We start from the raw sequence: 21,047 nt of genomic DNA, 5'->3' as shown, positions 1-21,047 counted from the left end.
CTTGCAGCTTGATTTTACAAGAGCTGTACTTTTGCATAGCTACCTGTAGCCATTCTTATGAAATATAATGTTGAGTTTCTGAATGTCACCTTGTTTGCAAAAAAATACAGAACTAATTCTGCTGAACAAACTAACATAGTTTAAAAAAAAAAATAGTTGTTTATTGTATTTTCCTTACGCAAAAAGACAACCATCTCCCATTTTCCCATTCCTCATAGTCATGTGGGGGAGAGGTGTGCAGGATTGCTAGTGAAAGAGCAGTGGTCTCTAGATCCCTGGCCTGGGTGAACACGAATTCAGAGGCACTGCGTTCATGCAGCAAAAACACAGGCAACCCATGTCAACAACTGCAAGCTGTTCTCCCCTCCACTCCTCTGCTCTTCCTTAGAGTCATTCAAAATGGAAATGCAAAGACATCTCCCACGTCAGCCTCTCCCCAATTCCACTAGCAGCTCCCTCTGCACCCCATGCAACACAAGCTCCTCACCCTGACACTGATGCTTTCACAGTACATCTCGGTAGCTGCTCATTCCATCACCTCCTCCCAGGCGTCCCACTGCACCCATCATATGTCTTCTCCATGCCTCTCTCCGTCTTCTTCTACATCTCATTTTATATACAGTTCTTCACCTCAGGCTCAGCTGATAAATAAAGCATTACTATCCTCACCAAATCCTTCCTCAAAAATCTGCATCCACCGTGATGCTCTTCAAGAATAATGCTTTTCCTCAAGACCATGCCAACAGCCAAGCACCTCAGTGTTTTCACTTCTTCAGGTATCTGGAAAGTTCTTTTACAGAGAGAATGTGTTTTCATTAGTAAGAACTTTATTTCAAGACATAATGTTCACATAGGACCTTAACTTTGTTCTAACACATGATCACAGAGTAGAGCAGAGGTGACTAGCAAAAGACAGTAATTGTGTATATGTAATTCATGACATTACTAAAAGCTACATCTTTCTTGCTGTGCAAGATTCCATTTCCCGTCAATTACTTCTAAAAAGGCAAAAATTGTACAAAATGCATTTGGAAAACATGTTATGTATAGTTATGTGGAATCTTTAAAATGAAAAAAAGCTATTTTTTCCACTAACAAACATATCTTGGAATAATTTCATGCATACCAAGTTGTAACTGTCCAAGTGGGTAAGAAGGAAAGAAACTCCAGGCATACCACACAGGCCACTGCTCCATAAAGCCGGGATGTGAAAGGAGAGAGCTTTACAGCCACTGGTGGTACTGACCAATGCCTTGATCACTCAGCTGTTTCAAACTCTGATGCTTCAGAAGACTCCACTTCGCTGTTTCCTTAGCTTCTTCGCAGATCCTCCTTTTCATTTTCAAGCTGCCTTTTTCTCCACGGATATTTAGAAAAAAAGTTGGGCTTTTTTTGTTGGGTGTTTTGGGGTTTTTTTTGTGGTTGGTTTTTTGGCCTTTTTTTTGTACCATGTCCATTGTCTACAATAGTTCAAATAAAAATGGCTATTCAAGCCTGGTTTCTTCAGGATCAGCGCCGGTTTCCTGCACAGGAACAGTTGTTTGATCCCCATTCTCCACGGTTAGTATCAAAGCCTGACCCTGCTGTCCACTCTTTAAAACATGTCAAAGGAAAACAGAGTATGAAGAGTCAGCTTTTATTAGCAAGTGCCTGCTATTTTCACTACTAACAGCTAGACTTTTGCTTCTTCCTTAAGAGCAAGAGTCACTGTAGGTCCCCTCTCAAATCAAAAGTGCAAATTATGCAGTCCATTCAACATTTTTCCTATGAAACACATCACTGTCTGCACAGATACAGATCCTGAAAATCACTAACAGGAGCTTTTAGAGGATACATAATACTGTAGGATGGAGAGATAAATAAACACAGTTACATAAGACAGATGTATGTTTTAGTAGGAGTCCATCTCCTAAATCCCCTTAAACATTCAGTCTTAGACAATGTCAGGAGATAACAATGGCCTTGGGACTAGATCCCAAGCCTCCTAACGAGAATCACATACGAGTTTACACTGCATAGTCTTGGGGATTCTGGAACTCACAGACACTCCCAGTATCCACAAGCTGCTCCAGTACGCACTGAGCCCATCAAACACTTAGCATGTACAAATACTACAAAAAACCTACTTCAGATTTCAACATGTTACCAAAAAAAAAAAAAAAAAGACAAGAGACAGGTACTCACCCCTGATTCCTGCACCGCTGCGAAGAAAATGAAACAGTCCATCAAAATGCAGTAAGGTGAACATTACACTAATGCACTTTTCTGATTATGTTATCTCATCCTTACATGTACCCAGGAGTGGTTCAGCAGCGAGCCTGCACAGGCAGACCCCTTCAGGGAGGCATCGTTGCAAGAGGTGAACTTTGGCACGCAGAAATGTAGACATTTCCTTACAGTTCACCACTAATTGGCTGCTAAGGTTTCAGCTCAACATCTAGTGAAGCGAAGACCACTCTCCAGAATACTATTACAAAACTACCCCCTTATACACATGCTATTCGTACTTACATGGCACGTAGTTTTTCCTTTTCCTCCTTTGCCAGATATATGCAAGGCCAGCTGCAACAACTAGCACTGTTCCAACAACAGAACCAACAATTGTTTTAACAAAGGAATCTGAGGAAGGATTCCCGTCCTCTCCTTGTACCAGGCCGTTCTCCTTCAGTCTGACGTGAGAAAAGAAATAACGGTGCTCTTAGAACCCGTCAGCAGACCCTGCAGTGAAACTGCTGTACTCTTTTTAACATCACACCTCCACATCCAGGAGCATTCACTAAGGTCTTTCTGACTTGGTGGGTAATCCAAGAAGGAGCTGACTTTTACCTCTTTGTTTTAATGCTTGTAAATGCAAACTGATTCTCCTCAGAAGCAAACTCTCGCCTGTTCTACTACAGCTAAGGGATGTGTCAGCTGAAACCCAGGTACCCAGAGGAGTGCACTGCTCTTCATGGGTCCAGATCCAGCTCTCTTAGAGGGGACTGGGAGTCTCCTGTGCAGTGACAAGTTAGGACAGGAGGCTGAAGGCTAAATCTGTCATGTTAATGAGTTTATAAAGAGAGAAGTTAAGCTGTTCCCAAGAAAGAGGGGGACATAGGAACAGGATTCCACACTCGATGCCTTACGGGAAGTAGGAAACTGCTGTTTCAAAGACAGCAAAATGCAGACCCAACAGTTAAAGAGAATGGTCCCATGCCCATAAAGAGGAAGAGCTGCTCACCTGTGCCATGGTGTACAAGTGTAGGACATGTTGGCTGTTGAGGAGGTTCCAGGAGGACAGGTTACACACACATTGTCAGTGGTCTTTGTGCCTATAAGGGAGACGACAACAGGATTTCTATCTGCACCTATGGCTAAGGAGAGCTTCAGTTCAGCATGGTCTTTGTAAATGGCCAAGTGATTACTGCAGAGACTCTTCACTACAGACCAAATCTCACACACTTCTGTCTTCACAGACAGGAAGAAAGCATTCTTGGCCACATCAACTACCGCAGCATCTAGGACTTCCATGGATCCTGCAAGCTTTCAGCTATGCAGTTGCTGCCAGTACAGTGGACCTGTATACATCATACCTAGTACGTGCTGGCCCTACCCATTCACACTGATCCTTCACTGATTTTTTTCTGGATGAACTGACAGCCAGCCTCCTCAAAATCAAACTTGGAAGGCATTCCCCATAAGAAAGTTTTGCTTTTGGTGTTATTGATGCTGTATCGGCTTACCCCTTTCTTTTACCATACTGCCAGGAAAGCAGACAGTGTAGCGTTGACAAAGTTCACAGTCTTCAGTCCCAAAATAGCTGCAGAAATACCCAGGCAGACAGCCACACACAGTATTCTTCGTATAGGTACATGCTACTTCTGGCACTAGGTTGGCTCCTAAGAGAAATTTATATGAACAGCCACAGTACTTACATGGGTACAACCAACAGATACAAAAGCAAAAGCGAATATTTAGCCTTGCCTTGAGGCACTGCTGAAGAGCACCAGAACTAACAGGCTTAGCAAAGACGACTCTGGTCATCTTGAAGATGACCCCTGATCTACTAGGGGCTGATGGGGTCCATCTGCCAGAGATGGGGAAGATGAGATGGTTGACGAGAAGCTCAACATGAGCCGGCAGTGCACGCTTGCAGCCCAGAAAGCCAACCGTATCCTGCATCAAAAGAAGTGTGACCAGCAGGTCAAGGAAGGTGATTCTCACCCTCTACTCCACTCTCGTGAGACCCCACCTGGAGCACTGCGTTCAGCTCTGGGGCCCCCAACATAAGAAGGACATCGACCTGTTGGAGCAAGTCCAGAGGAGGGCGATTAAGATCATCAGAGGGCGGGAGCACCTCTCCTGTGAGGACAGGCTGAGAGAGTTGGGGTTGTTCAGCCTGGAGAAGAGAAGGCCGGAAGGGGCCTACAAGAAAGCTGGAGAGGGACTTTTTACAAGGGCATGTAGTGATAGGACAAGGGGTAATGGCTTCAAACTGAAAGAGGGTAGATTTAGATTAGATATAAGGAAGAAATTCTTCACCATGAGGGTGGTGAGGCACTGGAACAGGTTGCCCAGAGAAGCTGTGGATGCCTCATCCCTGGAAGTGTTCCAGGCCAGGTTGAACGGGGCTTTGAGCAGCCTGGTCTAGTGGAAGGTGTCCCTGCCCATGGCAGGCGGGTTGGAACTTGATGATCTTTAAGGTCCCTTCCAACCCAAACTATTCTATGATTCTATGACTTCTTTTTTGACATATAAAGAGAGCCCAGTTCCTCACAGACACAGCATCTTGGGTCACATTTACATCGGTCCTAAGTGACTTTCATGGCAAAAGCAAAATACTCCCCAACTCAGACATTTTTAAATTAGCTGTCCTGGTGGAGCAGGACAGCTCTACCTGGAGCTCTTTCAGGCCTGAAATTCCAAGTACTCCAAGACAGCTCTTTAAATGTTAAGAGAGAGGCTGCAGATCAAACTTCCACTGGTGCCAGCTGAAGATCTATGCCAGTTTTTCCCTTCCATCACCCAGTAGATAGCATTCTGAGGTCTGCACAGTGACACGAGCCTCTCTGTTCTTCATACTCTAACCAATGTGTCAAGCGAATGAAGCAAGAAAGGGGAAGAGGAGAATGTATCCACAAAAGGCATGAGAAATCCATTTAAACTGGTTCTTTAGCATCCTCCTTACCTTTATCACACAGTTTACATTTCCTGCAGTGTTCTAAACCATTGGGATGATCTGTGTATGTATCCTCGACACAAGGTATGCACGTCGTGCTGGAATTGGCAGTGCAATGCTTGAAAACCCGAAGTCCTAAAAACCAGAAACAATCCCCCCCAAAGAAGTTGCTCTGTTAGCAAAGCTTACCTGGCCAGGGACTGACACGGGCATTAAACCACCCGTAACTACTATAATAAACCACAAGGACCTCAGAAATATCCACAAGGACCTCAGAAATACCCTAGTAGCAATTGCAGAGATAATCCCAAAACAGAAACCAGGACCCAAAGCGAAAGTCCTTGGAAACTATGAAATTACCAACTACCACCGAGACTCTGGCGATCGTTGCTTCACTCTGGAGGCTCCAAAGAAAGGGACAAGGCCTCGCGCTGTTGTAAGTGGGGCGTGAATGCAGGCTGGAAGGGGACGTTCTGGCGTGACGCTCCCAACTATGAGTTGCAAGACTCTTACCAGGGTGCTGCGGGCGTAGCAGGCTACCGCAGAGAAGGCCAGTCACCCCCATCACCCGCCGCCGCGCTGAGGGAGGGAGCGAGCCTTCGCCGCGAGCGAGCAGCCTGCGGGTACCTACCAGCAGCGCACATTGGGCAGCACTCGGCACCTATGGGATACTCTCCCAGCCCACAGTCCAAGGCATCCACACGATTCAGCTGCATGACCAGCACAACCGCAGAAACCTTTAGGCAAGGCAAGAAGGGATTTCCACTTCACCGCTTGTTTACAAGACGCTCGCCTCAAGAAAGCGGCGCCATCTCGCACGGGGGGGTCCTGACCAGCGACGCCGCCCGCAGGCCGGGGCCTGGCCGGGGCCGGGGCCGGGGCCTGGCTGGGGCCTCGCCGGGGCCTGGCCGGGGCCGGGGCCGGGGCCTCGCCGGGGCCGGGCCGGGGCCGGGCCGGGGCCGGGGCCGGGGCCTCTCCCCGCCCCACCGCGCCCCCGAGGCGGGGCGAGAGCCCCCCCGGTCGGACACCGGCGGGGAGCCGGCCCCGCCGCGCGGGCCCCACTCACCAGGCGCATGGTCTGCCGGGCAGGGTCCCGGGGGCGCGGGGCGCCGCGGCGCCTCAGCGGCCTCCCCAGGCTCGTTGCGGCCCGGGGCCGCCGCTCCATGCAGCGGGCCGGGCCTCGCCGGGCGCCAGCGGCCGCCGGAGCCGCGGCCGCAGCGCCGGGACCCGGGAGGAGGCGAAAGCGAAAGCGAAAGGGAGCGGCGGGGCCCAGCGGGATGGCCCCCGCCCCGGCGCGGGGAAGGAAGGGGAAGGGCCGGGCCGCGCGCTGCTTCGCCCCGGAGGAGATGACTCTCTGTCGAGGCCTCGATGGGTTCGGAACCGCGACGAGTCTCTCCGGGAGCAGGCAGGCGGAGCCGCGGGACAGGGGGGCCGCGCATCTGCTCCTCTGCCAGCTAAAACCGCCCCGCTGGAACGTGTGGGGACCTCCTTTTCAGCCCACGTCCATCAGAAGTCGGTTGCCTGCCTGCGTGGCGAAGGCAGCGCGCTCAAGAGGCGTCAGGCTCTTACTAGTGTTTCGTCTGCCGGCCCTGAACCCTTCAGGGCAAGCACACCAGGAGTCCCCAGTCCGTTTAACTGGCACCAGCCTGCAGCGCTGCTGGAGGAAGAGGTCTGTCTCCTTTCGGTCCCATTCCACCAGTCCCGCCACGCTACAAGTACACATGAAGCAAGTGGCAACTGGCTGAGGCTACAATTAATTCTGACGAGCAAGTGGAAGGGTTATCCGTGAAGGTTATCTACAGCATTAGCCTCAATCCTCCGTTCCCCAGCCTATTTCAGTGTGCGGCTGCAGCTGCAGAACAGTTACGGCAGCAGCAGGAATGGGGAGGTGCGGGGGGGTGGCAGTGATATGGCTTTCCTGCATCAGCGTGCGTATGCTGGCTTACGGCGGCGGCCAGGTGGGATGGCTTGCCAAAGACCACGCAGTGAGTCAAATAAAGGTAACGCCAGCGCTGATCTTGGAGATGCCAGGGATGGCCGGCTCGGGCACACACTCAGCATGCAGAGCGTACGTGACCAGAGGTCTGGGACCTGAAGCACAAGCCTAGTGACACTGTGGCCTTGTTATCAGCCCTCTCTCTAACTTGTGGTGATGGTGCACCATGTATGTAGTTTGCTCAACTTTTCCTCTGATTTTCAGGTGATTATGCTAACTTTTATAGCTATTTGGGACAGACAAAATAAGCTGAAAGTGAAAGGTACTTTAGACATGAAAAACAGGGGAGTACCATTGTGAAATGTGAATGTCAAGCTTCCTTTTTTCGTAATGACAGAGCTCGGGCGTTTCTAGATTTGGTGACTGGGGGACAGAGTTACTTACTTTTCTCCATGGTAAAGTGATGGCAGGCTCTCTTGACATGACCCAATTTTACCATACAGCAGCTGCCTCAGTTTCCTACACATCACCACTTCTTTTCCACTGCTTCAGGTTTCACGTGACACGGCGGATCGTGCTTCTCTCACAAAGGACAGTGGCCGCTCATATGATAGGAAGGTCTGAGCTTGCCTCGCCTTGCCCTGGAAGGGGTTTGACAACTCAAAATTCATTGGTGTTATCACACTTGCAACAGGATTTTTGCTGTTAGAAACCTCTCGGGTTGTGGCCAGCATTCAGCGCTAATATAGCACTAACTTTTTAGGCAAGAAATCAGTAGTGCTGCTTACCGCTGTGATCTAACAGCAGCTGGGAAAACCGAGAGGCCGTCCTACTTAAAGTGCAGTTCATGGCTGGGTGGGTAGTACATATTTAGCTCAGCAGTATTCCTGTAATCAGGTCATTCCTGGCTTGTCTCCCTAACTGTGGACCAAGGGATTTTTTTCCATGTCCCCATCACCATTTCAGAATACAAAAAACGTGAGCCTGGTGTAAATTCATACCAGCTTCCATCAGACTCCAACAACCACAGATTGGTTGTGCCTGCTTCTTCACAAGCAAAAGGACTTTCCTGCGTGTTAAGGTACAGAAACACTGCTTTGGACAGCTGAAGGACAGTAGCTGTTGTCTTCAACTGATTTAATACTGATTTACAGGACGTAAGAAAAAATAGGTCCTGAGAGAAGTCTTTTAGGACTATGAGAAGGGCAAAAACCTTCTCCCCCTCCTTCACACTACTGTCCCTTCCTTCACACCTGCACAAACACCAGCATCCTCAGTCCAGGATTTACCTTTGCAGGTGCTGTGTACACAGATAATGTTCAGAGGTATCCCAGAGCTGTGTGCCCTTGGGCACTTCTCAGGTTAAAACCCACCAGTCTGATTCCTGAGTTTTGTTGTCATTGGTAGAAGACATACGGAGCCTGGAAGTTAAGATAGCAGCAGTCTTCTCATGTTCTCAGATTATTTTAATGGCTTAGAATTCTATCAGTCTGTTTGCTTTTTTGGACTGAAATATAACAGCTGTGCTCTTTAAGTGCAAATAACTCTCCTGGGGAAAAAAAAAAAAATAAAAATCAATAGACTTAATGCAGCCTGTTGGAGAATGAAGAGAGATACATTTCCTATTGTGATCAAATATGCTTGTGAGCAGTGGAACTTACAAGGACAAGTTTCCCATAGCTTTATGTCTCACGCTCAAAATATTTTGTGCCTGATGGGGTACAAGCTCTGATCAAAGGTTTTCTTGTAGTGAAAAGGCTTGTAACATTTCTCTCATCTCTGAATTCTTCAGTAGACAGCAATAAAGGTGAGTTCCTGTGCTGTCTTTCCCTTAAGGGACTAGCAAATTTGAATCTCCCTCTCTACCTCGTTGCATATTTTCCCCAAACTCATGTCAACATAATATTCCTGAGACCTCCAACTGTCTTTTCGGTTTGGTTGAAATTGCCAGTCAGTCTCACTGGTATTTTTGCTCCTGTTTTGATAGCAGCACCAGCATAGCACTGTGCATTTCAGTTTCCCCAACCAGGCAATGAGCGACTGAGACACAGAAGGTATCTCTATTAGACACACCAGAGACAAATGAGGTCTGTGGCATCCTGGAGCGATCAGACAATCAGTTCCAAAGTGGTTACGGTTTTCCTGCCCTTGTGTTCTTATCAGTGAGCATCTGAATCACCAGCTCTTGCAAGTTGTTACTGCAGTTCTCTACTTCCTCCTTGCCCCAGTTCGACTGCACAGGAGGGTACTACAAGCCTACTTAATTTACACTGACATCTGAATTCCTACTGGCCAACAGACATGCTGTTTCCTCATAGAATTGGCCAAAATATTGAGCAATTTTTTTATTTGAACCAGGCTATGCAGTTCACATGACACTGTAGTCAGTAGATCCTGTGACAGGAGTGCTCGATTTATGAGGTAAGACAACAGCAGTCCTGTAAGTAGAGATTCCAGTGTCAGGTTTGGGAAGATCCACGTACGTGCCCTCCCCAGGAGCTTCCACGCAGCAAGGGCACTGCAAGGTGTGGAAGGCAGAGCCCCAGGCAAGGCTAGAATCTGAGCCTTCATCGTTAGGAGAGAAGGAAGGAAGGAAAAAAGTAACCCTAGATCTCGGGCAGGGGATAAGAGGGGGTTAGATCAGGACTAAGTAGCAGGAATTCTGTTTATGAACATCTGCTTATGCATCTCCTGTTGTTCTTGCTTGGTCACCAGCTGACAGGGGCCAGAGCCACCGTTCCATCCGTACCTGCCTGAACCTTCTGGCTGGTTCCAGTCCAAAGCTGTGACTGCAGATCAGGAATCCTGAATCCGCCTCAGTTCAACGTCCATCTAACCCTGGATTATGTGGTATAATCATGGTTGCTTTGGGACAGACAGAACGTTGTTCTGTGCCTACAGGACGTTGCCAGGGTGCCCTCTCTACCCAAAGATTTCTGTGACTCGGCCATCTCTCAGTGCGCAGGCTGCTGACTCACGTGGGGTTTTTTCTGGCTGGAGAATGGAAATCGGTCCTATCACTGTCACATCCTAACACGCTCAGATTTGTGTTTCAGATGTCTAGTGCCTGGGGCTGAAGATTTTGCTGAAGACCTTAACAGCTTTAAGAAAGAGCAAGTCTTCTGCATCAGGGTTCTGATGCAAGCAGGTTGCATGCAGCTTGTCTGTATTTTGAGAGTACTGACCAGCACATGACGGCTGTACATTTGTCTTTCAAAACAGGATCCACCAGCTACAAAAGCGCTGTGGATAATGCCGAACTTCCATTAACACAAGCAATGTCAAATTCTACCCCTTTTTAAAAAAAAAAAACAAAGCAAAACACCAACCAGCATTATAAAGGTGTTTCCTGCACATTTTTAAAGCTTCATGCCCTATTTTTTTTGGTGGTTTTTTTTCCCCAGTGCTTTTTTTCTGCTGCAATGTCATGACAGACCTGTACAAGCCACCTGAAAAATGTGGCCAGAATTAAAAGTAGTATTCCCTAGTACATATAGTGAAATGAAATTACTCCAATTTAAGTGATACTGAAGGCATCGGACAGAGGAAACTTTTTGTTCCTTCTAACTTTGATTACTTCTAAAGCTCTAGCTTTAGGAAGCATCAATAAAAGAATATGTAAGTGTGTGTCAGTAATACATCAAGTGGTGATCCTTTTAAAAGGACTCTAGTGTGGAAACGTTGAGTAACATTTTGTGCGGGCAAAACCTTTAAGTGTAAATGGAAGCAACAGACCTACAGACTCCTAAGTTTTACAGCATCAAGGAATTGCTTAGATTATCCTTTACAGGTACAGTTCAAATCCTAGTGAGATAAGAGATAGGAAGTAGCTTACGCATCAGATTAGAAAACTAAATTTTAAAATAATTCTACGCCAGTACTGCTGGGAAAAATAAACCCTCTATATCACTTTTATGCTTCATCAAGTTACCCTATTCATCTGTCCACATACAAACAATGTCATACACAGAAACTGGGAGGCAGAAAGATTTTATAAAGCCTCCAGCACTGACTGACATCTGATAGCCGATCATTAAAATGAAGCACACAAAATCACATGAAGCATACACTTGAGAAACCCTGAAATTGTGCTTGAACTGATTTCTTTATTCATCCAAGGGGAAAGTGTTTTTACAGTAACTCTGACCCCTGGTGGCTAAAAATTAAATAAATAAAAGTTAAAAATACAAACTTTGCAAGGGCTGTAGCTTCATAAAATTGTATTCATACTGCAATATTAAAAATTGTATATATCCAAAGAATGTTTTGTAGTAAGGGCTTTTTAGTGTTCTAAATACCCTGACAATCATTTTGCATAATTATAGAAGTTTATACAGCAAGTTCTCTGTATTGCAAGCCAATTCACTCGCTGGATAACAATAACAACATCATGTCATTATTACTGTTACTATTCACATTATAGTAATGTCTCAAATCCCAAAATGTCAATCGCTTTACAAAGTTACTGCCAAGAACTCCGGAGTGAAAGAGTGTATAAGGGCTCTGTCACTTAACGGTACCTCCTACCACAGACCCCAAATTCCCTATTGCAATAAAAAGCATATCTATGATGAACCAGTGATAAAACACAGCAGAACAAATCATTCCTTGTCTTAAAAAAAGACAAACGAAAACCTGCATAAGCAAGCAATGTGTGATTTCTGGCTAACATATCTGGATTATGTATTTCTAGCCAAAACATCCCGTACCTTCATATGTAAGTTACAGAACTATCACATTTCTTTTGTCAAAAGATAATGGTTTTCACCTTAGTTTATTATCATGATTAGTTTTCTGTCATAGGAAGGGAGTTTGCACTGAGCTGTAGGTGACTTCCCTGGTCTGGGGACACGTCCGAGGGCTGTCACTTGCTGCTGGCTCAGGCACGCCTCCCACAAACTCTGACGAGGGGTGCTCAAGGAGCCCTAACTCGGGTAGGCGCAACCGCAACAAAAGGCCTTACGCAGGTTTGTGTGTCCCTGCCGAGGCAGCACTCACCCATGGGCATCCGCAGGACCTCCACGGCCCCACTGCTCCCTGCTGCAGCACAGCTCTTTTCCGAGGATTTGTGGGATGGGTTATTTGCCCCTCTGAGCGCTCGGAGAAGAAATTGTGGGAAGGCATTAGAGGATACACAGCACTGCAGCAATTCAGTCTGTTTCCTCTCAGCATCAGGTGAAAAAAATCATGTGAAAGGAGGACTCAAACTTCAGCTGCTGCCTGTAGGGAGACCAGATGCCCAGGTTTAAGGCTTTATTGCTCAGGTGCAAAGGTTTTGTGGGGATAGGAGGGACAGTGACTGAGGAAATACTCAATATGATTCAGCTGAGAGAGTCTGTGTGACAGCAGCCCTTGCTTCCTCCTTGGGGTTAAGGGCGTAAGGTACTTAGGTGATGGGAGTCACGAGAATGTATAGAGCAGACGAGAATACGAGCTCCTTTCACTTTACAAACCATCCCGCTTCTTTGGAAGACTGACGTGTCAGTCTTTCTCAGGGGCGCAAGTGGCTGCGTATCCCTCGGAGGGAGAGGACCCAGACAGAAGTTGCACACAAATGCATTTTATTGCTCTCTACAAACACGGAGACGCATACACAGTATGCATGTAAGCCACAGGGCTGTCCCAGTAGTGGGAGAAACACTATCCACCATGAATTAAACCACTCAATACAGACAAAAATCATTATTATAATGAAAATGCTAGAAAAAGCATAGCTTACACTCAAAATGTATAACATTGACCAATTAAGCCTTTTACTTACTACCTCTTCTTTAACATAAAGCAGTAACATACTCTTTTTCTAAATTGAAAAAAGCAGCAAAATAGTAGAAATATTCCACATAGTTTCCTAGCTCCTGTTCATCTGTCACACTTCATATACTAGGACTATGAAAGGGTCACTGGGGAAAAATCGGACACAAAACAAAAACCATCTTTGATGTTGTACAAGTTATAAGCAAACAGAGGGAAACTGATTTTAATCAAGTGTGCAGGAACCAAAGGGTAGTAAATTTATCCTCTGGACTGACTAAGCAAACAAGTGCCGCTAGTCAAGCCAGAGCAAAGCTGATGGCCCTTACAAGCAATATTAGAGAAATCTCTCCTACAGCAATTCTCGTCCGTCACAACCGTAACATTCACAAAAATACCCTCCTTCATTTTGAAGACATTCGCGCCCTGACTGGGCAGCGTGCTGTGCACTGTTATCAGCAGCGTCTACACAGCTCCAATACTGCTCAACAGAATGCCTGAACTTTTGCCAAAGGATCCCATAGAAGTCAAAAGTATGCTGTTCTTTTCAGACATAAATAAAATACAGGGGGAAATAAAATTCCCTACAGAAGAGAGGATCAGAGCTGGACTATCAGATGCAGTCAGATCCTTCCTCTGGACTGTAAAAGGCAAAGGTCCGCCAAGTCAGGGCTCCCCTGACTACCAGGGCCTCCAGAGAGCGCTGGCATCTTTCGGAGAAGCTTGCTTCAGGGTGCTGGGGTTCCCAGGGGAAAAGGCGACCTCCGTAGCAGCCGACTGGCTCTTCTGGAAGTGGCTTAAAAGTTTGGTCTGTGTTTCAGTTCGGACTTTATGAAGAGAGAGGAAGTGGAAAGCTTCTTGCAAACACCTAGAATAGCCCTCTCTGAAGTCAAACTGAGAGCTTTTATGGAAGGGTCCTGCAGCTAGAGAAGGGAAGAGAAGAGGGAGCAGGAAGAAAGAATAGTTTAGGGCAATTGTTCATGGCGAGAGAGATTCATAAAACTGTCACAGATTTGCAGTAAGCTAGAGACTGAAACAAAAGTCAATACTCACTCTTCATCTGCAGCTGGCTCTGCTGCTTCAGGTAGCTGACGGTCATCTCCAGGATGTCGGCTTTCTCCAGCTTGGAGTTGGGCTGGTGTCTCTGAAACTCCTTCTCCAGGAGCAGTTTCAGCTGCTCGATGCTGCTGTTAATCCGGTCGCGGCGCATTTTCTCCACCACCGGCTTCCTCAGCTGTAAAAAGCAAAGGAAAAGAGACCTATTATTAGAAGGGTCTTCTCTCTGCCATTTCACAGGACTGTTTGTTGCCCGTCACAGTTCCTAAACAATGTGGACCAGTTTCTCAGCTGGTGTAAAATGCTATGAGAACAGCCGAGAGCGTGGCTGCGCCTGGACTTACTTTGTTTTTCTCCTTTGGTGTCAGCAGGTTGTCGGGCTCCATGAAAACAGTGCTGGGAGCCATCTGTCCCGGGAAAGGAAGGAAGGTCTCAGAGTGGAAGTCCAGGAGAAACGTGTTGCTGGAAGCTGCCTCTGCCTGGTATTTATACTGTGCAACCTGCCGGAGAGTCTGTGGGTCTCGGGCTTGGTGGAGTTTCCCACACTCTGCAGCCAATCCGGGAGATAGGCAGCACAATAGGAGAAGCATCTATTCTTGCACGCTCCATTGCCAGTGAATAGCCTGGGGATAATGACCTTCTCCCAGATGAGCAGGTGGGGAGTGTGTGGTACATGAAAGGCTGGGATCAGAATTACGTGTCAGAAGCTGGGAAAGAGCTGGCCTTCAATGGGAAAAGGCTGCTGACTAATGCCACAGATTGATAGCATTCCAGACGCAGCCTCGGCTTCACATGCGTGGAGGAAGGAGGAGGTCAGCTGCCGATGGCGGGAAATGAACTCCTGCGCGAGCAGACTACGGCGCGGGGCTGTGTTCCTCTCTGGGGACGCACGGAGGCACACGCTTAAGCATGCACGAATGCACATGCACACCCGAGCATTTTCTGGCTTTCTGAGATAAAGAGCAGAATTTCTTTAAAACCACACACCTTGATTTCTCACTAAGCCAGAGGCAGTTGTTCTCCCTCAGGTGACTGTGACACCAGTTTTGCCGATGTGAAACAGAAAACGGCTTCTCCAGTTTGGCTTACTGCAAATAAATGCATTTAATTGTAAGTACACACAGTTACTGAAAACGTTTTCAGCTTTGACCTTTGTTCTCTTCCCTTAATATCTTACGCACCTCTTTAGAACGCTCTCAAGCCATGTCACAAGCACTTTATGTTTCTGTTTTCAAATACCTGCAAGATAAATCCGCGAGGAGAAGGATCTCAGAGTGTTTTGGGATCAGTTCGGTCTCACATGCTGCTTTCTCACTTCCACTTCCTCCCCAAAGTGTGTTTTACTCTAATTATTTTCATTTAATCTACGCCCAAAGGAAAACTGAGTGTAGAAGAAATTCACATAGCCCATAAAATTCTTAGAAATTGAATTCCTGATTCCTCATTCTCCACTGGGGCACTTCCTATATGGAGATGCACAGTCTTTGCTCAACAGGTGCCTGCAGCTGGAAGAGTGAACGGTCTTGCTATTTGTGTCCTACAAACACACAGCCAGAGATTCACGTTGGAAAACCTGAACCAGATCTGCCTGCATTTATGCTGCCCTCTGCCATGCAAGTACTGCTTTCTTCCATGAGCTCTAACCTCACACGAACAGCTGAAGAAGGAAATGGCAGCAGAGTGTTTTCTGCATCCTGTGGACCTGCACGCTGGACTGTGTGGAGCAAGGCTGACAGCAACGTTGCCCTCTTGTACACCAAGAAGGACGAAGCAGGCAGGCGGCCGCATTAACCACACATCTAGAACCATGTGTTCTGGTCCCAGATTTACTCCAAATGTGCTATGTGACCTAGCCAGTTCAACACGCTTCTCTGTGAGCATCAGCACCTCTCTCTGTCAGATTCAATACAGGAATAATAATAATCAGATAAATTACTGTCAAGTAATGTTAGGGCTTATGTTTGGGGATCTCTTACTGAAAAAGAAAGGGCAGTAAGTAAATACTGTTTGTGTTTACATTAATACATGTGCATGTGTGTTCATGTATATATTAATATATATGTGCGTGGTCATGCGTGTCCTTTAATGTGACTTCACATACACACAGACACATTTCTCTCTCACTCTGCAACTCATTATTCGTAAGACCAGGTAAGGCTTAAATGACCTCTTCTAGGATCTGCCTTTCCATCCCTATTGTACTGCTCTTGAATAGGCTCCCTTCTTTTCGTACAGAGCAGCAGCTGTTGAGCTCCGAGTCTTTTATGTCAAGTTGTGGGAAAACTTTTGTGACACCATTTCACATGTTATCCTCAAAGCTTGTGGATTATCTTTGAGTCCATGTAATGCCACCTCTGAAACCAATCTTTTGCTCCATGCATGCCTCTTGGGGAGATTCTCTGAAACAGAAACTCCTGAGTAGTAACTCATTTCTTGAGCTCATTAATCAAGTGCATGAAGAACAACTGTGCCAGTCCCGTGATCAGCAGCGTCCACTAGAAGTTTTGCTAGAGACAGTTTCTGTTTTCCAGATTAACTCACTAATAAGCAGCTATAAGAAGAGCAATAATTTCCCCTTCCAGCACAAGTCACATAAACATGCACTCCAGTTTTAGTCCAACAAAGCTGTTTAAAGTGTCAGATGCCTTCCCTACAATTAGCCACAGTACACAAGAAACTAAGCCTGCTTCTCAGGAATCTGTGCCTTATTGCCTTCCTGCATCATAGGACTTTTATTTTGGGGCAGGACAAATTAACTTCCCATGATAAAACGGTAGTAGAGCAGATGTGTGACTTGAGTGACTTGGTCTGCCTTTGCTTTCTTCTGCCACAGTCGCGGGCTCTGGCTGTTTCTGGGATTTGCCCAGTGGTTCCCAAGGTGTGGGGGAAGAGGTAAGAGCCCAGAGCTGCCTGCGCTGGGGCGGCTGCCTGCAGCCCCTCAGCCCATCCAGACCAGGCCAAATGCATTGCCACCCATACGTCTGCCGCTGCCGATTCCGCCTGGCATCTCTACAGCAGGATTTTACACATTAATCTCTTATTTCTCTACTCAGCACCCAGGGGATTAGGAAGTTAACTCCATGGGAACAGTCACGCTAGCCTGAACTGCCCTACTCTCCTTGGTCTTGGTAGAAATTTTGCTTAATTCACTATTACATTTAGCTCAAGTTAAAAGAGAATGAAAACCACTATCTCCTTTCTTGCTCCAAGAAGGTAACTGCCATATACCTTCTTGAAGGAATGAATTGTATGCGATAAAAATGCCTACTTGATGTTTTTCAGGATCCCAAGCATCAAGTCCTGTTCCATGTCTGTTTACTGTGTGCGCTTGAGATGTGATGGACCTTTTTTTCTCCTGCTGTTTAGTAATTACATGGTTAGGCACTGTTGCTGTAACCCAAGCCTTCAGACTCCCTGCCTTTAACTCTGCCACTGGCTCAGCGGAGCGTGAGCGGGCGAGCAGGTGAAGGCACACCGTGCTCCGTGCCCCGCGCCGCGTGGATATGGCCCCTCGATGCCTGTACCCTTGGTTCGGCAGCTGCATGCCGGTTTCAGAGCCATGTGAGCTCAGGTCCCTCACAAAAAACCCATAGTTCAGCAAAAGCAGCATCAGCTTTCCTAGCAGGGATTCCAGAACAGCTCCGCTGCCCCGCATTTGGGCAGTCCAAAGCCAAACGGAAAGGAGTAGGAGACAGTTGTGCCAACACTTTGCCTGATCGCACTGGGGTAGTTCTTGTGCACTTCGCATAACCAAGGGCTCAGTGCTCCAAATTTCTTCTCCATTAGGATCCAAACTGACCTAAAGCCTGCTACTGAGCAGGCTGAATGTAAATAAGCTTCTGTGGCCTTGAGAAATCCACTTAACTATAGAGGCTGGAGGCCCCACATATTTAGAACATGTGTGGTAATAAAAATTACAATACTCGATGTCTTATTGTGAGGTGAATGCAGCAAAACCTCCCCCAGACGGTAAATCCACTGAGGTTCCTGCTTCTACACTGTGTGTCATACGTGAATTTTAAAGCATCTAAAATAAAAACATATATTTAAAATAGCTTTTTATTTTCTCTTTGGTTTCACAGGCTGTGAGGGGAAAAAATAGCCAATTACTGACCATCTCGGAAGAGTTACTCAAATTAGATGCTCAATTACCCAAAATAGATGCCCTGCTTCTGCTTTGGTTGGAAATCCTAAAGAAAAGTGATAACAAAACTTCCTCCCTATTGTGAAGTGAGCAGAGTTAGTGGACTTTACACTATGGATAATGACTTCTGAATTGCACACCTTCTACTATGGTTCCAAACATACACAATATTGCATAGAAAACTTCTCAGGACCCCAAGATCTGGGTAACGTGTTTGAAAGATGGCATTAGCAATAGCCTTCCCCCAGAACCTCTGCCAGATGTTAGCTCTTTAGGAAGACTTAACGATGCTGCTGCTTTTCCAAGTCTTGAGAGATGCTCGCTGCTCCCGTTGCTCCTCTCCTGATAGGTGCTGCCCAGATGGCCTTTTGGGAGCAGGGTTTCCCACTGAACACAATGCAGAGGCAAGCACCGTTGCTAATGTGGTTTGTAGTCAGGCACACTTCCTTTGTGACGGGGATGAATACAGTTGAGAAATGGTGTGGGAAACTCAGAGGTACACAAACTTCCATGGTCTTATGTTAGTAAGTCATTTAGAAAGCTAAAACGCTTGGGAGCAGGGACAGAGCAATGCTTCTGAATAGAGAACGGGAAAGAGCAAAATGTGGGAGGCTTGATTAGCGCTGAGTCCTACAGACCATCCTGAGGTGAGAAATAAAATGAGTCCAATCCTAAGGGCCTTCCTTGGATCCTCCCTGAAGTCAACAGAAACTTTGGACTCCATGAAGGGTGAAGCGGACTGCAAGATTTGGCCTGCAGCTTTTGTACCCCCAGAGCTATTTCCTGATCTCCGATAAACTGGTGTAAATACCAATTACCTCTACACCTACGGTGGAATTTGTCAAAATCCGAATCAGCAAAATTTGAGCCTCAATTTTCACCTGCCAAATACCAATACCAGAATCTGGTCTATTGTTTCCCATTTCTTTCATGCCAGCAACACAGAATAGTTCAGAAGTATTAATGAAGAGAAAATCTTCCCCCTAGTATTACTGGTATAAAAGCTGATCTAATTGTCTTAAAAGCCATGCCTAGCTCCTGTAGCTCTATATGGGTCATACAAAATTATCATGATATCCTTATGGTCCATAGGAGACATCTTCCCTTAGCACTGTGCAGCAAAGAGGCGCAAAAATCCCATTGCTGAACTGCAGTGACGGCTGCCTGGACGGGACGTGCGCCGGCTGGGCTCCGAAGCTTGGTATTGCCAGCTTTGCTCAAGGAAAGCACACCAACCGATACGTGGAGCTGGGGAATCAGCGCCCTGCTGTAGCGTTATGGGCGACGTGCTGCAATGGTTGCCATCCTATTTGGGCAGGCCAGCCTTTGCGAAAAAATAGAGCAAGAGAGAGGTTCTGAGCAGCCTGGGGTATGGGCGGTCTGGCTGCCAAGTGATGCTTGGTAGCGGTGGCTCTTGGTGTCTGTCAGTGACTCCATGGACAGTCCTAGCAAAAAAAGCATTATTCTTCCGGGCAAAGCTGAAGCAAGGCAATGCCTCACCTACCGCCGAGGATCTCCAAGCTGGCAGGAGGAAATCGGTCCTGTATATAACCCCCATATTTGAATTACAGCAAACAGCAATTCAGATTAATGTGCCAGGGCAATTAAGGATTGGAGGAGCTTCTGCATCTGTCTGCAAGTTTGCATAAGCTTATGAGCAGCTTGACTAATATCAAGGGTCTGTGTTTCCCGGGACGTACTAAACAAATTTGGGGAATTAAAGAGGCAAACAGAGTATGTGGCTCAGAATTCTTAGTGTGGGCCAAAACCACCTCCGCCACCTCCAGTGGGATAATTTTCTTCGACCTTACTGGTGCGTGAGCAAGATGCTGCTCCTGCAGCTCCTTTCCCTTCATCTCCTCCTAGCCCTTCGTCACTCTGCTGCTCGGCAGACCCCTGTTAGAGCCTGGTACAATTTCTGTTTGTCTGCATAGCTTCCTTCACTTTATTCCTTTTACTTGGGGTTTATTTTCCCTTCGTGAAGTTTTTATAATCTGATTTTTTGTTCCGTCACTCTTTTTCCCTCTGCCTGTCACAGGCAGATGTGGTTTGAGGACAGGAGTGTCTTACAGACCCACGGACTGTGTGAGTTTGGAGTTCCTTCCAGTTTCCCACACTGCTCTCCTATTCACTGCATTCAGGCAGAGGATAAAGGAAGTGTGCCATGCTACAAGCTGAATTAGAAATGGTGTTTGACTTCCCTTTGTACTGCACAGAAACCTTGCTCTGGGTAGACCATCTGCATGGCACTCACTGGGGAGAAAACCATTGATCAAGGCCTGTCAGCCCAGCTGGGGGAACTCGGGAAAGTAATTCCTTGTGCCACTTCAGTTCTTTAGGGCTTAACATCTGGCTGGAGGGGGAGGTGACGGTTGATGGTTTAACAGTCTTGCTTCCTTTCAAGTTTGGGATGCTGTTTTGATCCCCGATAAGCCTTTCTGAAATCCTGATTTTAATAACATGGAAAGCATCCAGAAGACTAGGAATAATGCACTGACTTTGCATTTTCAAAGTGCTTTACAAATACCAGCTAATGAATTCTCAGCAACCTCCTCTGTGAGGTAAGGATGTATTATTAGCAATGTTTTACAAAGGAAGAAAAATGAGGCAGACAGGAGAAAACCAGAATTTCAGTATTTCAAACAGCCTACTGGTTGCAGTGCTTCTATTGCCAAGTGGCTATCTGAGACATCTGGTTTGCAACGATGCTCAGCACCCACTTCTGTTTTAATTAGCTTTTGCATCTCTGAACAGGAGCCAACTCCCTAGCTTGTGGGAGAATGTGGATTCCTGGCCTGGACCACACTCGCAGTCATGCACCACCTAGATAAGCAGATGCGAAAGTTCTCCTTTGTACTCCAGTAGTGGTTTTTGAAAACGTTATTTAGTACAATTTGTTCAAGCCCATGAAATGGCTGAAAAGGAAGATGCACTCAAACCCTTGATTAGGAAATACTTAATGATCTATTCAACAGAAATTAACTTGATCCCTCTGGAAAATG

General features: G+C 46.6%; 2 protein-coding genes across 2 annotated transcripts; both read right to left on the bottom strand.

The window, feature by feature from the left end:
* Positions 1–857: 857 nt before the first annotated feature.
* On the bottom strand, positions 858–6,323 carry TNFRSF14 (TNF receptor superfamily member 14). The gene is made up of 8 exons (XM_059829870.1): positions 6,225–6,323; positions 5,790–5,895; positions 5,168–5,293; positions 3,723–3,878; positions 3,221–3,311; positions 2,512–2,669; positions 2,185–2,201; positions 858–1,592 (listed from the first exon to the last, which is right to left on the bottom strand). The coding sequence occupies exons 1-8, from the start codon at positions 6,321–6,323 to the stop codon at positions 1,485–1,487; spliced, it is 861 nt and encodes a 286-aa protein (XP_059685853.1). The 3' UTR covers positions 858–1,484.
* A 7,203-nt stretch (positions 6,324–13,526) lies between these two features.
* On the bottom strand, positions 13,527–14,308 carry LOC104255584 (transcription factor HES-5). The gene is made up of 3 exons (XM_009809696.2): positions 14,246–14,308; positions 13,899–14,079; positions 13,527–13,768 (listed from the first exon to the last, which is right to left on the bottom strand). The coding sequence occupies exons 1-3, from the start codon at positions 14,306–14,308 to the stop codon at positions 13,527–13,529; spliced, it is 486 nt and encodes a 161-aa protein (XP_009807998.1).
* Positions 14,309–21,047: the final 6,739 nt, after the last annotated feature.

The sequence above is a fragment of the Gavia stellata genome, chromosome 27, assembly GCF_030936135.1.
Source record: "Gavia stellata isolate bGavSte3 chromosome 27, bGavSte3.hap2, whole genome shotgun sequence".
Lineage (NCBI taxonomy): Eukaryota > Metazoa > Chordata > Aves > Gaviiformes > Gaviidae > Gavia > Gavia stellata.
Note: the sequence above shows the minus strand (reverse complement) of the source record. Positions and strands in the feature narration are given on the sequence as shown.